Genomic DNA, 16,333 nt, shown 5'->3' with positions numbered 1-16,333 from the left:
CTTTTCAACATGAGAGAGCAGTAGCTTTACTCTGAACTTCCCTCTGGATGTGCCAACCCCTCACCCTATCTCTAAGGCTGAGCTCAGACACCCTGCGGAGGAAACTCATTTCGGTCTCTTGTGTTTGTGATCTCATTCCTTCAGTCACAAACTGCCATTTTTTATTTTTTTTTAATGCTCACATTGTACGGTTCATTTGACCTGCGGCGAGGTGGAGTCACACCAAACATAAGCATGGGACTCCTGGTTTTGTCCACTGACTATTCGGCTAAAGTTGATCTATTAACAGTGCTGGGATGTGTTTGATGGCTCCAGCACTATTAAGTACAAAACAATCAATTTAAAGACTTCTCAAAAGCATTTTTAACCACTTTTTTTGATAATTTATAGACTTAACAATTACTCTATTAGTCAATTACAAAAAAAAGAAGGATAAATAAACAGAAGATTAATCTATAATGTCAAAAAATCACTGCAACCCTAGTCCTAGTTACCAGCGATGGCAGCTATTGTAGATTTCATGTCCTCCTACAGTACATGATATGATAAAGGACTGACGACTCTTATAGCAGCATCCTCCACTCATCTGCATCGCTCTTAAAGCCGTGCAGTATATCAGAACATCCTGTGGGCGTTTCATAACAGCAGTAAGCTTTTGAAAATCCTCATCACTAAGCTCATTTCTCACAATGTTGAGTCTGTTTCTTGTCAGTGGCTGTTCACTGAGACAATGGCAGGAGAAAGGAGACGTTTGCTCACTGAAGGCTGAGGGGCCAACACCGCCTCTTCTTACTTAAAGGGAAAACTGACTGCAGCTTTGCCTCTTAACTCTGCTGTGATATGAGATTGTCGCCCACGTGGACCACGGCGTCATATTCACATCTATGCAGCTGCTAATTATTTGTCTGTGATACATGGTAGGAGTCATATTAAGGTGCCAAAAAGCCATAAGTATTAGGTCGTATACATGTGATGTGAAGGTGGATGGAGTTTTGTTTGTGTTGCTGCAGCCATTTCAGAAACAATTCCCCCATTACTCTTACGCTTTACATTTTGGCAAATTGGCATCATTAGAAGTGTGCCGAATTAGCTATTAGCTGCTCCTGCTGGCAGTGTAACCATGGATGTGCACACAACTATCACGGGATTAATCTGACACTGGAGAAAACCTAAAAACCTGATAATTCTCAGGCAAGTTCTGCAGTCGTAAGCAATCTCTTTTTATATGATTTCTAAGCAGATTTATGGATATTTCTTCATGATGGGCATGAGAGACTCTGACAACATAAGTCACACTAAATCTAAAAGTGTGTGTATGATGTCTGTGTGATGAGATTTGACCGCTGCTGCAGGGTTTTAAAGTGTCTTAGGTAATTGGCGCCATCAGCCGTAATGTCCAAATACAACATCTCTCCCTTTGCTTTTAGATTTGTAAGGGATTTAGATTTTTTCCCTGCATTTCCTGAAAGTGTTTCAATTTCCTCCTGCATACGTATGAAGTGAATTGGCCTAAAAATGTGAATCTAAGTGTGAATGTAAACTTCCTGTCTGTGTGTTTGCCCCGTTCCACCTGTGATAGCCCAGCGATCTGTCCAGGTCATGGATGTATTATGAAAACTGCATACCGTGCTTCAAGATAGCATCTCATTCAGTCCTATATAGGTCTCACCAGCCTCATTTTTGGGCCTGCAAAGCATTCAGAGTCCCTCTCTGGCAGAGCTGCACTCAGCAATCATCAGAGTGTTTGGTGTGAGCCAAAACCGCTGTCCTCATTTACAAAATTCTCTCTCTCTCTCTCTCTCTCTCTCTCTCTCTATATATATATATATATATATATGGGCACGTGTGCGTGTATATATGTATATATTATACATATATATACACACACGTGTCCATGTTTTTCTCTCTATAAGCTCTCTACACTTCTTTGTCTTTCACTTGTAGCAGTCTAACCGTCATCAGGCACTTCTGGGATTAAAGAGGCAATACAATTAAAACAGTTTGTAACAACTGAGTTCCAAGTTTTTAAGTGCAAATGAGAAAAGAGCTGTCAAACACAGAGCCAAAGTCATAATGCCACAGCCAGGTATGCAGTATCTGCAGACACTGAGCCTTAAAATAAGCCTTCAAGACTTCCTTAACTTTGTGATGTCACAACAAAGCAGTCACCGCTCTCAGCCACGCCCCAAGCCCCACCCGCCTGGACCAACCGTCCAACCTTGCAGGATTTTGTTTCTCTGAGTGTTTAACCTGAAATCTGCTATATTTTTATTAGATGACTCAGAAAACAGTCAGGCCCTGAGCCTCTCCTCTGATTGGTTCACTGACGTGTTGTTATTAGAGCTCCAGAGTGAAGCCTGAGAGAGGAGATGTAAAACTACATTGAGATGGTTTTTGGTTCTTAACTTAACTAAAACGCTGGAAAAGTGTAAAATATGGAGCTTTAAGTCAGTTTTACAACTCTTTAGTTAAAATCTCTCCAGGGTTCAGTCCTCTCTGTCCTGCTGTTAATACAGACATGTATGAACCAACCAGCGTAGGTACAAATGTCCATAGGATTGTAAATCTTACTTGTGGATGAGAACCTGGAAGCTGTGGTTCTCCACAGCTGAGAAAAGACAGCTCAGTGTCTGTGTCTGTGTCTGTGTCTGCCTGAGGCCTGAGAGTCAGCAGAGATGGGAAAACAACCGTGCTGATGTTGTACATGGGACTAAAGTGCTCTATTGATTTACTGAGCAATTCCTTAATTGCCTCTGTATGCTATGAGCTGTAAAGGTAAAGGCCGCTGCTCATACAGGACTTCTCTGCTCTTATCTCTGTTTACTCTAGATTTCAGTGTTTCCTCATCGGGCTGTTTGTCTTCATGTGTGACTGACCATCGAGTCAAAAACAAATATATAGTCTACCAACAGGAAGTGGAGCTGCAGTATCAAAAATGTTAAATATGCTATTTCATCACATCACTCATCAGGAATTATCCACAGATTTTTAAGTGAAAATCTAAAATCTAAAATTTCTTTCATCTTATTTTCCGAGTGAAAATGCAACTAAAATTTCAGACGAATTACAGCATTGAAATGTATTCAAAAAATCTGAATAAACTGTAAATAAATTATATATTTCCAGAAAGCTGAATCAAACCGGGCGTATACTATCAGCTGGTATTCGCTCAGCAGATATCACTGTATATACTCGACTGTATATGTTTCCATGTCTGTCTGTGTCACGAGAGAAAGTGGATGTTGCAGATGTTGTGATTAAAAAAAAAAAGTCTTTGTGTATTCATGTAGAGGCAGTCTGGCTGCTCACATGCACCACACACTCCTGTGCACATCCCTGTTGGTGCACCGTGTGTGCTTTTGGTCTGATGTTAATTTATTCATGACCAGCGCTTTTCCCCGTCAGAGGAGATTAACTGAGCAGTGGCACAGCAGCTGATGCTTTCCTTCTTTCAAACACGTCTTCCTTCTTCTTTGTCTTTAAGCATTTGTTTTTGACACCCTGATCTGAACACATGCAGTTGAGAGCGAGCCGACGGTATCGGTGTCCGTCTTTAGGTGTTCCTGTCTGGTTCCTTGTTTCCCCTCTGGGTGGGCTAGTGCGCCTACCTGCCTATCAGTCACACACACACACACACACACACACACACATAGACGTGTACTCAGCCTTACATCAGCACAGTGCCTGCAGTCCAGCAGCAGCAGCAACGTCATCTGCCGTCATCCAATGAGGAGAGAGTGGAGCAGATGTGTTAGCCAACTGCAAGGAGATCTAATGAGGGACAGACAATGGGAAATAGTTGAAGGGGAGGGCTTCCTGATGCACACTGCATGCCTCCTATGTCTGGAGTTTGAACGTTTTAAAAAGAGACTAAAATTAGGACCAATTTGTGATTCATCCCAGGAAATGTGTATAAAAGATGATGACACACATGCGGAGTCCCTCACATTCAGCTGCGATGACATGTGAGACGAAGGACAGGGGAAAAAAAAGGAAGTGAAGAGTTTCTACGCTGTGTTTTTATCCTCCTCCATCTGTATCTCAAGTGCTGTGAGAATACTGAGACTGCAGTAGCCGAGCGGCCAATCAGATTGCAGCACTCAACAGCCAGTCAGAGGCAGGACAACACACACACACACACACACACACACACACACACACACACATACACACATACACAGGTTGCCTTTATCTGCCCATCCTCTGTTGATTTCATCACATACACAATAATGATACAGCACTTTTTCTAAGAGGCAATGCAGTGGTTCTTATTTAATCATTTCTTGATGATTGATTACAGCAGTATTGATTGATAACAGCAGTGAAATTGAGTTTTGTGTAGTTTTATCACTTTTCTTCACAACAAACTGGGTCAGACACTTCCTCCTGTTTACATTTAAGGACAGCGCCTACACTGAGAATGCTTTCCAAACCTGCTGCGGTTGATGCAGTACTACTGAGTGACCACTAGGGACTGATGTAGGACCTGGAAATTAATGACCAGACGAGTTGTGTGTGTGTGTGTGTGTGTGTGTGTGTGTGTGTGTGTGTGTGTGTGTGTGTGTGTGTTGTGTTGTGTGTGTTCTGTCTTGTCTGTCCTGTCTGTCTGTCTGTCTGTCTGTCTGTCTGTCTGTCTGTCTGTCTGTCTGTCTGTCTGTCTGTCTGTCTGTCTGTCTAACATATGTAGGTGGCTATATGACTGTGGATACTCTCATGGTGTGGTAAAATACAACGACGATATTGGCTTTGGACATGAGACTTTTTATTATTCCACAAAAGAGCTGCAATGATTATAAAATGTGACAATTTGCTGCTTTTCTTTGTCATTTTTCTGACAGCAAATTGAATATCTCAAGGGTTTAGACAAATTGAAAACATAACTGTGGGCTCTTTTCAGTGTCATTGTCTCACAATTTCATTTTTTTTCTATGGACTAAACAATGAATCGGGAAAATTAAGTGGCAGATTGATTGATAACGTGAATAATTGTTAGCTGCCGTCCTACTCCAAAACGACTCTTTGAGGACATGTTCAAAAACACATAGCAACACAAAAGAAAGACACAGAAATAAAGTTCAAGCTCAAGGCAAATGCAAACAATAATAGAAAGAATATGACTAAATAAATAAACAAAGATATTCAAAACAGCAAACAAGCATACTCAAAAGTAGTGTGACAGATTTAGGGAGATTGGGGATTGAATAATTTTGTTTAATTAATCTGTTTCGCCTACGACTGATATTGTCATGTGTGTGTGAACTATATAATAATAATATATTCATTGATTTACAGTCTTCCATAGACTTTCAGTGAAGGTGCTACTGACATATTTAAGCTGGTTTGAAAAACATATTGAGGTTTAATACCCAACCTCCTCTGGCTGAGACAGCTGCGCAGGTTCTTCAGAAATCTGCCGGTTAGTCTCTTAACATCTGTATACAGGAGGCCCAGATGTGGCCATCACATCTGTATTGCATAGGTTAATCCAAATATCAGTGTTTGTAGTTTACCACTAGAAGCTTCCATCCATCCCACAACATTCATGACCCCAGTGCATTGCTACAAATTTAGGAGCTTTAGTTGCTATGGCAACCCTCACCCCCTCCCTCCCTCCCTCTCTCTCTCTAATATCCTTTCTCTGTCTCTTTACAGATGTCATAAAACACCAAAGACGGATCATTAAACTGGTGTGTGTGTGTGTGTGTGTGTGTGTGTGTGTGTGTGTGTGTGTGTGTGTGTGTGTGTGTGTGCTGCGTGCGTGCGTGCGTGCGTGCGTGCGTGCGTGCGTGCGTGCGTGGTATGAGTGTGCGTGGTATGAGTGTGTGTATTTCATGGTTCACTCTGATGCTGTGGCGTGTTTCTCCGCCTCCTTCCTACCTGCAGTGACAAAAAGAAACAAATTCCTCTGCCTCTCTTTTACAGCTGAAACACTTAATCCATTTGTCGATCAACAAGTAAATGATCAGCAGCCATTTTTAATAATCGATCAATTTTTTTAGTCAATCATGAAGCAAAGATGTCAAACAGTTGCTCGTTTTAGCTTCTTAATTCTGACGATTTGCCGGTTTTCTCAATTTAATATCCTTGTAAATTGAAAATCTTTGGGTTTTGAACTGTTGGTCAGACAATTAATTAAAAAGATAATCGATAGATTAACAGATGATGACAATAATTGTTAGTTGCAGCCAGGGATGACCCCTGAAACCCGGATGTAAAGGACCCACACAAGGCTTGAGTTCAGTTCTCAAGCCAAGGAGGACAAACAGTTTTAGTTTTGGTTTAGTTTAAGTTAGCTAAGTCAGACTTAAGCGAGCTGACGACATTTAGGCTCGTTACTGCCAGTGCAAGTAAAAAGCTGATAAGAGTAATTCATTTCTATATCAGTTTAATTGTGTGCCTGTCCATCAGTGAATCCACAAAAGTAGTAAGTGAGATGATGATGGAGGACAGGGCTGATGAGTTATTGTGACTGTTTTCTATGTTTTGCTTTCTTTTCAAACTTCACTCAGTGTTTTAATTTCAGGAATATAATTAATTTGTGTTGTTAATTTATTTTCATAGAGATATTTTCATATTTTTATGAATCTATTCTTGCACAGTAATAAAAGGAGCTGATAGTGAGTAACATTAAAATATTTGTATCGATAACAGTATACTACCCTCCCTACTTTCTTTTATTTCGTCCTTGGAAAAATCAACTAAAATTACATGTTCACATTTCAAATGCCGTTGAATGTGACACTCTATCCGAGCGTTAGAAATCAAAAACTAAAAGTGACAGACATACACAAAAACAACATGGAGTGCTTAATGTCAGACATATTTGTTTTTTTTAATGGATCCTGTAAAAAAAACATGAACAACATGAAAACATGTCACCCAGTGCGGCAGTGTTGCTCATTGATGTGTTTTGATTTTTTTTTTTTTTTTTCAGAAAAAATGACAGTACGACCAATTCACTGTTGGTTGATCCTGCCTGTTAAATAGAGGTTAAACTGTCTCCATCCTCAGTGAATAAATACAAAAGAAAACTCTAGTTGTTTTGAGTGTGAACATTGCTAATTCTTCTATTTGTGATGCACCAGTTAAACAAAGTGGCTCCTGACCCAGTTCCATTTTTAAACTGCAATTGGTCTGATCTTCATTATCATGGTTTTCAGGGAGTATTCGAGTCCTTTGAAAGTGTTCCACTGTACACCAGCTGCACGGGGTGACGGTCCCCAGGTGTAGACCCCATTGGGGTTAGCACCAAAGCAGGCTGCGAACCAGAATCCTCCATAGGCCAGCCTGGCACAGTTTGAACTAAGTGTATCTTGATCTTTATCAGTGGTGGTGAATTTCATCCCATTGTGAAGACTGAGGGAATCTCCTAAAGGAAAAAAAGACAGAAAATACAGATACACAAATGCTTAAAAATGCTGTCACTAGAGGTGCAGTTTACTCAGGTCAGGGTTAAAGTGTCCCACCTGCTGCTCCCCCAACGAAACTTCCCAGATTTAGCTTGTATCCCTCCGACTCCGGACCAACAGAGAAGGAAGAGTACCGGGCAAACACCTTCTGCCTCTCAAAGTCCTCCATGTCCACCCTCAGCTCGTAGGTCTTAGCCTGAGTCATCAGGTGCATTGTCTCCAGGCCTGAATGAAATGAACACTAAAATTAATTTAAAAAAAAAAATTAATGGCCAACTATTTTGATGAGCAGTTAATTGTAAAAGGTTTTTTTTTCTTGCAAATATGCCAAACATTCGTTGGTTCAAGTGTGAGGATTTTCTGTGTTTCTGTACTTGATACAACTGAATACTGTATGTTTGGGGAAAAAAGTAACATCAACCAAATGTTTAATCAGTTAGTGTTAGTTGCAGCCTTCGATTTGTGACCTTGAATCTGTTAAAATGATACAATAGTGAGGGGATTTAGGTCTGCAAGCACCACACATCTGGAAACATCTGTGAGCTAATACATGGACAGTGTTCCCAGTGCTTCGAATCAGATTTACTGTAATTCAAAGAACTGCTGAGGCGAGATGCATTGATGGAGGTCTCAAAGGAGAAGTGAGAATGAGTTTTACAAAGATGTCTGGTCACTAAACTTTCTTTCATACCCAGCCAATACTCTCCAGCAGCGCTGCCAAATCCAGTTTTGTAGTGATCCCACTTCATGAAGAAGTTCACCGTGCCATCTTGTCTTTTCTGAATGACCTAGCAAATGAAGGAAAGAGAACTGTCAATGAAAGACAAATGTATTACACAAATATATATATATAGATATTCACCTCAGGAGTTGGTGGAGACCAAAAACAGAGATACAAGAAGAGTGGATATTGGGTTTAAATTCATTATTTGCATATAAATGTTAATGTTGCTCCTTGTCTTATGACTAGTCTTGGGCCAATAATATCAAATATCATGAAATTTCCAGTCATTTTTCATAATATGGGGATTTTTCAGTTCTGCCCCTTCATTTCACTACTTTGCTTACTGTACATTGTACTTGTGACAAATAGAACTGAACTGCTGTTTAGTGGCAGCATTGTTTATGGATGAAACATAAAATACTGTAATAATAATAATACCTTATATTGCAATATTTGGGCTTGACTGTATTGAGATATTAAAATTTTGAATGTCACCCAAGCCTACTTTTTCAGTGACATATTACCACTTTGTAAGGTGGTGATATGTTATCCACTGTCCCCCAGTGGTCAGAAAAGTCAAATAATACTTCTTTAATTCTAAAAGAACATGTCTTCCTGGTCATCTTTAATAAAATCAGTGAATCCTGGACATTTAAAATGTTGACACTGCTCCATTTAACAATGTCCTTGTGTCAAATACAACAATTTAAGTCAGGATCTATTGAAGCTAGGGCTACAACTAATGATTACTTTTATTAGCTATTAATCTGCCAATTATTTTCTCGGTTAATTGATTAGTCGTTTGGTGGATGTCTTCAAATGTCTTGTTTTGTCCAATAATCCAAAAATATTGAGTTTATTAAGATAGAAGACTACGAAAACTAGAAAACACATTTAAGAATTATTTTCTGTCGATTGACTGAATTAATGAACTAATTGCGGCAGTGAAATGAGTGGAAGAATTCTGGCCAAATCTCTTCACTACTGCTGCAGATTGGGAAGCTGTTTTCTCTAGATCAGAATGGGCTAAGACCCGTGTGTCTGAGGTTCTGATAAAGACGGATGAACCAGGTCCTCACAGTCCACTTCTCTGCAGAGCTGCCAGTGTCATCTTTGCTCATGTCACAGTAAACCTGCACGGGAGAGGTCGGGCCTGCTGGATAGATGGTGTACACCCCGTCCAGGCCTGAACCGGCTTTGTAGATGTCACTACAGTCTGTGGGCAGCAGAGACTGATAAGCTGCTACCGGCAGCAGCACTGAGAGCACAACCCTGAGCTGCAGCAAAGAGAAAAACAAAAAACGTCAAGACACATGCATGTACAACACCCTGCACAATACTTTCTCATATCAAGTTTAAATAGCATTTGTTCTCAATATAAAAGTTGTTCATCTGATTTCATGAATGCATGAATATTATATTCAAGCACTAAAAGCAGCACTGAATATCTTTATGTACCATCTCCTACGAGCACGTCTGACAGACACTGAGTGATTTGATGGATTCAGTGTTAAGCTCAAGGACGCTTTAACAGGACAAGTGGCTGTTGCCTGGATTGACCCTGTAATCTGCTGCGGTCATGAGCCAGGCTCTGGTACCACTGTGTTTGATAGTCCGACGTTCTTTCTTGGTTTATCAGGAGGCGATGAATAGATCTGTCCTTTGTCTATTTTTAGACCCTCTGGTTATAAGTGGTTAAGTACTGTAGTAGACTCAGATCTGCGCTCATGCTGTGTTGATCGGGTTACTTTGCATTTCAAAGAAGGGAGTTGCAGGAATGTAATTTAATGATCTGAGTCATTATGATCTCCATTCTAAGACCGTCTGAGAGGAGTTTTAAATGGGGAATTTTACAGATTTTATACTGTATTGTTGTAGTTCTTCTTTCTTTTATTATTTCAAGTAGCAATAGTATTTTATAAGTTTTGACTCTGTTTGTTTGGATAATTTCTAAAAAGCAAGGTTTCACGTCTTGACGTTTTTCACAACGCTAAGGTAGTGAAAGGTGCGTGCTATGATTTCCCAAGATGATGTATTCAGATTGCTATATAGTAGCAATAATAATAGTCCAAAATCATAAAATAATCAGTTGACTATAAGACATGACAAAAAAAAGCATCAAATCATCACATTTGAGAAGCTTTAACCAGCATAATGTTACAAGTTTTGACTGAAAATGATCAATGAATTATCAAAATAGCTGCTGATTCATTTTCTGATTGATTAATTGATCTTTGGAGTGAAGCTGGTTAAATGTGCTTTATCCTGCAATGAGATAGTTTAGGCCGAGATAATCAGACTATGTTATTACGTTACAAACCATCATTCTGTAATCGGCTTGGCTGTCCTGTGGTTCTCCTGCAATGATAGCAAACACAGTTTTTGCAGTTCACAGTGTCTATAAAGCTCATTAAAATACGAGCGGTTTAAAGTTTGACAAGGCCATGTTTGAACTTACCAGAGAGAGAAGGGTTCACACCAAGATGTGTTTTAAGCAGATGCTTTTATATCCGTGCAAATCTGCCTGTTGCGGCACCCAGTATTCCCCTCATGTAGAAAGAAATGTATTACCAACCCTAAGTAACCCTACTTTCTGTGTTTACTTCTCTCTTAGCAGCCAGTGTGAGTACAGCAAACATACCACAACCCTTATGTTAGCATTTCTAAACAGTCCTTCTTTTAGTTTGTTATTATGTCATTTTAAAATAACCTCTGTTCATGGAAAGTCCCACAGAGTGATTCATATCACTCCATGTAGGTTCAGTGAGGTTTTTCACTTCATTTATTTCATTAGGCGTTATTTGAAATAGTCTAAATCAGTGGTTCCCAAACTTTCCCAACTCATGGCCCACCTCAAAATCAAATGCTGACGACACACATCCGACCTCATTGACTCCAGTGACAGGCCTTAATACGAGAAATAAATACAATCAAATGAGTTTTAAAAAAGAAAAAAAAAAAAGTTAGTCTACTCTAATCTAGTTTTAAAAAGATTATTAATTTGTTATTTGTGTTTATTTTTGCTTTGCATGTTTTACATCTTTTCACCAAAATGATGCTGCTTTGCAAATGATTTGTCGGCCCACTTTGAAACAGCTTTGCGACCCGGCCCACAGGTTGGGAACCACTGGTCTAAATCATTTGGTTTGCTGTTATTCTGTGCATAGTTTGACACTAAACCTCAAAGTAGGAGGTTTTTCACTACTTTCCTTTTCAAAAGCGACCCATGTACAGCTGCATCTAACATTTACTTTCACTACCAGTAACTCTGCTGGTTATATTTTCAATTAATCGATAAATTATTTTGTGTATAAATTGTCATTACAAGGTGATGGCTTTTTCTGCCCAACGACCAGACAAAGAGATTCAGTTTGAGAAGCTGGAGCCAGTTGTGTTGATTGACTAATCGATTAATTGACTAATCGTTGTGTTGTTTTAGCCCTCATGTTTTCTGATCAACCACTGCTGTGGTTATGTTATACTCAAAGCTGCATTAATTGATTTTTATTGGTCACTTTGAGGCAGCTGAACAAGCTGAAAACTCAGCTTTGACCAGCTCACCACTGAGGTTAGACTCTCATTGGTTAGATTCTGACTGACAAGTTAACCTCTGCTATCTGCCTCTTTAATACCTGAGGAACCGTCCAAATCCTGCTAATCTGTCTGCCGGGCTCTGGGCCCCGAAGCCTCATGTGTCTGTCTGAATAACTCAGGCTAGTTTAAGTAACTAATTGTCTCTGCGATGAAGACAGAAACCTGAAGAGAACAGGTTGATCATATTGTCTTCCACAGTATGGCGTGGTTACATTAGTGCGTCCACAGAGCAGATAAGGAGGAAGTCCTTTCCTGCTGGAGATTATTTTTGGTGCAGTGGCTTCTGTGTTTGCCATGCAACCACCCGCTGAGCTCAATGGAGGTAGATATGGTAAGTCAGACAGGCCTGAAGCACGTGTCGTGCACCCACAGCTGGATATATGTTTTGCATTTTAAGACGAAACTAATGATTATTTTCAATTATTATTAGTCTTTTTTTTTTTTTTATAAGTGCAGTGAAGCTATGCAGATACGTTCATGTTTTGCTCTTTGAACTGGTCAGATTTTTTTTTTTTTTTACTGCAATGAAATTGTCTATTACAAGTAAAAGTCCCTCATTCAAAATTATACTAGAATATGTTTATTAAAATATTGAAATTAAAAGTGCTGGTTCAGCAGAAACCTGGCCCCTGTGCTGGTATATTATTATACTTAACATTATTAGATTTTTAATATTGATCAAGAGCAGGTCTGACTTGTTGACATTTGTTTTAACATGTAAATTGTTTTAATAACAATAAATACATATATAAACCTTGAGGGTTGTGAGGTGTGAGGTAAGTTCTGCAACACTAATCTGTATTCATTTTTTGATAATGATAATCATTTTAACAAGAATTTGGGATGTTTGAGCATCGTACACATCTTTGAGGCTTAAGAGAAAAATGCCTTTTTGGTAGAACTGCTAACAACTTGTAGACATCTGAAACGTGATAAATGACCTAAACAACCTGCTGCTTTTTTTGTCAGTTGTCCTGACGTAAAAAGGTTGGAAACCACTGGATTGGTTGGTTGCAGCAGCTTTTCATAAATCTTTAAATCCAAAAGTTTGAACACTGAGTCTTATTACCGAAACCCTAGTGATTTACTGAATCAGGTTGCACCTTTAAAACTTTTAATGTCTTTGCTAATAAAGACGTTAGTCATGTGTAAATCAGTTGCCATGAAACTAGAGCGCTGTCCACAGCAGTGAACTATGTAAACAAGAAGTCACTGCAGCATTGCAAGCTAATACAACTTTGAAAAATGACGGTTTCAGATGTTCACACGATATATCTGTTGTAAATGTAGGTATTATGTCTGCATACATGGAAAAATGTGTGTTTCACAGTTAGTAGTGGTCACATAGTTAAGAATGAGAGGGAAATATCCAATGATTCTAACCTAACTCACATCATTTACTCATTTAATCAGTGGTTATTGGCATAATTGATGTAATTCAGTAATTTGAGGTATGTTGTGTTTTTTCTGTGTGATGTAATTTTTTTTAAAAAATACAAGATTTACATCATTGTTAAACAGCATTAATCAAGTTTCAGGTCGGATGTGTCAGTTTTTTTACGTGTAATCCCATTTTCTCGTCACTCTAAAGGGGGCGTATATTAGCAAGCTAATATATACAGTGGAAGACGAGCAACCACTGGTGTGCAAGCTGATGGGGATCCACATAAAGAGATAAAGAAATGAAGCTACTTCTGGCAGTGGTTTTAAATATGTAGTGACAACTAATCTCTAGTTTGTTTGTAGCAACCTGTTTCAATGTAGTCGTGTGTAGAACTCTGCTTTAGTAAACACTTAACCAGTAACCAGTAACTTCAGCTGTCAGATAAAATGTAATTGAGTAAAAAGTCCTAATATTTCCCCGTCAAATAAGATAAAGTTGCATAAACATGGAAGAAATTTTTCATTTTCATATTCTGTTTTTAACAAGTGACCGTCGGTCTGTGCGCACACTCGCACACACTCACACACACTTGCACTCTCATTGTCCTCTGATCCCGTGTTGTTCCAGTGAGAGTTGGTTTGAGATTAACGCCGGAACTCTTCACCCCCCCCCCCTCCCCTCCTCCTCCTCACCCACCCTCCCTCATTCTCTCCCATCCTCCTCCTCCTCCTCCTCCTCCTCCTCCTCTTCCATGCTCTGGACTTTCTCACTGAGAGCCAGGTATTTTTAGCTGTGACATAATGCCCCTATCTCTCTCTCTTTCTCTCTCTCTCTCCCTCACTCTCTCTCTTTCACTCACAGTCTTCCACTCTTTCCCTCACCCTCCCTCCCTCTCACACAGACCCGTCCCTCCCCCTCTGCTCTCCCTCTCCTCTCTTGCCCCTCATCCCTCTCTCTCCCTAGCTGCCAGGCTAGGGCTAGCTGCTACAGTAATTGAGTGCTCAGGTTTCACACTTTGAGCTGCAGGCTGAGAAACATGGCAGTGGAGGAGGCATCAGACTATTTGGCAGAAGTAAGTCTTTACTGTACTTTAACTCTGAAGTCACTGAGCTCACTGACTGTAAACAGACTTCACCTCCTCTCTCCTGCTGCACTGCATTAATGCTAACAGGATTGGGGAATTTATAGCTGTGAGGACTTAGTGATGTTGTGGCGGTGACCGGTCCAGAGACGGGACTTTGTCAGATGAGGTGTGAGGTTATAGGCTCGTGGATGGGACGGGTCGCAGTGGCACCTCTGCTGCACCACTCTGCTGCAGTGTGCGTGTATATGTGTGTGTGTGTGTGTGTGTGTGTGTGAGGGTATATATGCCTGTGTGTGTTTTCATTTCCCAGCTGCTTCCCTGTCACTGTGTGTATTGTACATTTATAAATTCTGGCAGATTATAAACATAAGAGCCTGTGCATACAGTGTTGTGTGGATACAGTTTCATGTTGCAGTGATGTGAATGGAAGCACCTGACCTTGGACAGTGGCGCATGCTCTGTGTGTTTGTAGAAAAGGCGAATAAAAGGGCAAAAAGAGCTGAGAAATTCAAAAACAGAGGAAAAGAAATCACCGTTTTAAATTAGTTAATTTTCTCAAATCCACTTTGTGAGGTAGCCCTTCATGAGTAATAAGGAAAAGTCTCCCTCAACCTGGTGATATGTGATATACTGTCTGCAGAATGTGCTTTCTTAGCTCATCATTAGAGCCCAAGCAGCAGTTTAATGGTCGTTAAAGATATGAGCTGAGATTCTGCAACATTTGTCTGAGCTGCAAAGAAAACCAAATAAATCTAACGTACTGTGTTAACAACAATATTGTTTGGCTTTGAAAAGTCTTTGAGTAAAGGGGTGTTTCTGTTGAACATTACTCAGCTGCTGTTATGTTTGAGTAACCCTCTCTGGTCCCTCGGAGTCGTCGGCGGTCGCAGGGGGCAGCTGCCATGCTGGAATGTGTCTGACTGTATGTGTGTGTGTGTGTGTGTGTGTGTGAGTGTGTGTGTGAGGCAGCGTGTTGTGGAAAAAGAGCGACTGTAGCATTCTTTGCATATCTCTCGTGGATAAATAAAGGTTACACTGGAGTGACACTCAGCCGACGCTAAACGAGACCTCCACCATGCTCCTGCGTTTGACTTAAATTACACTTCAGTTTGAGGTTGAATGTGGAGTTTATATAATATCTATGTTCATTTTGTTACCAACAAAATCATTAAAATTTTAGTTGGCCGAAAATCTTGCGTGTCCACCAAATTTCATGCAGATCTGACCGTGTTTTTTGAACCATCTTTAAACAGATTACAGGAGACTAAATATAATCAAACTCCCTTAGAAAAACTGTGTGAATTTGTGGTGTTTTTTTGGTTTTGTTTGTTTGTTTTTTTTTATTACAAACTCCAGTCCTTTCCACATATTTTCAGATCCAAAGCCTTTTTGCTATGTGCTATTAGGACTAGAGCTGCAACTAAGGATTATTTTCCTTATTGATTAATCCTCAGATTATTTTCTTCACTGATCGCTTAATTGCTTGGTCTACAAAAAAACATCAGAAGTTTGTGCAAAACCCAGTTTAATGTCCTCAAATGGCTTGTGTGGCTCGCAAGCAATAAGCTACAACCCGTGAATGTTTGAAAGATTCACTTGGGCTAAAAGATTTATTGGTTATCAGTCATGGTTGCTGATACATTTTTCTGTTGCTCATCTAATTAAGTGCTTCAGCTCTAATGTGGACACAGAAATAGTGACAACTGCATTCCTGCTGGTCGCACCCACCCATGTGGCTCAGCAACCTGAGAGGCAAGAGGGTGAAAACAGTGGAAGCTGATGGCGTGCACATACATGAACTGCTGTTACTCAACAGCTTCCTTACACTCAAGCAATCCAGCAGCATTTGCTGTCTTTACCTGCTCATATCATAATGTTTTCTTTTCTCACTGTTTTTTGAAATTATGCGGCAAAACCAAACAGTACACAGACAGTCATGTAGTCATCCACGCAGGCCTGTAAATACGGTGGTGCTGTTGTAAAGCACTGAAGATCCGTGACCCTCCTTGCATGTGTAAAGGGATCCAGTACAAACGTTTAGATTTTCACTTCCCTTGATTTCATTGTTCCTTTCAGTCACTGAACACACTCCATAGCTGTGACATCAGTCTCTGTATTTGTATTGTAAATGCAGTCAG

General features: G+C 40.0%; 2 protein-coding genes across 2 annotated transcripts in view; one reads left to right on the top strand and one right to left on the bottom strand.

Moving 5' to 3' along the window:
- The window catches only part of LOC111219698 (ankyrin-3-like), a 131,791-nt gene that overhangs the window by 39,683 nt on the left and 75,775 nt on the right, over positions 1 to 16,333 (top strand). The gene's annotated exons all lie outside the window — the stretch shown is intronic.
- Positions 6,909 to 10,657, bottom strand: LOC111219699 (microfibril-associated glycoprotein 4-like). Its single transcript, XM_022742424.1, has 6 exons — positions 10,592 to 10,657; positions 10,454 to 10,491; positions 9,213 to 9,410; positions 8,101 to 8,197; positions 7,467 to 7,634; positions 6,909 to 7,369 (listed from the first exon to the last, which is right to left on the bottom strand). The coding sequence occupies exons 2-6, from the start codon at positions 10,457 to 10,459 to the stop codon at positions 7,119 to 7,121; spliced, it is 720 nt and encodes a 239-aa protein (XP_022598145.1). The 5' UTR covers positions 10,460 to 10,491; positions 10,592 to 10,657; the 3' UTR covers positions 6,909 to 7,118.

Source organism: Seriola dumerili, unplaced genomic scaffold (genome assembly GCF_002260705.1).
Source record: "Seriola dumerili isolate Sdu_G_001 unplaced genomic scaffold, Sdu_1.0 BDQW01000068.1, whole genome shotgun sequence".
In the NCBI taxonomy this organism is placed as follows: domain Eukaryota; kingdom Metazoa; phylum Chordata; class Actinopteri; order Carangiformes; family Carangidae; genus Seriola; species Seriola dumerili.
The sequence above is the reverse complement of the archived record's forward strand: the minus strand, read 5'-3'. Positions and strand labels throughout refer to the sequence as shown.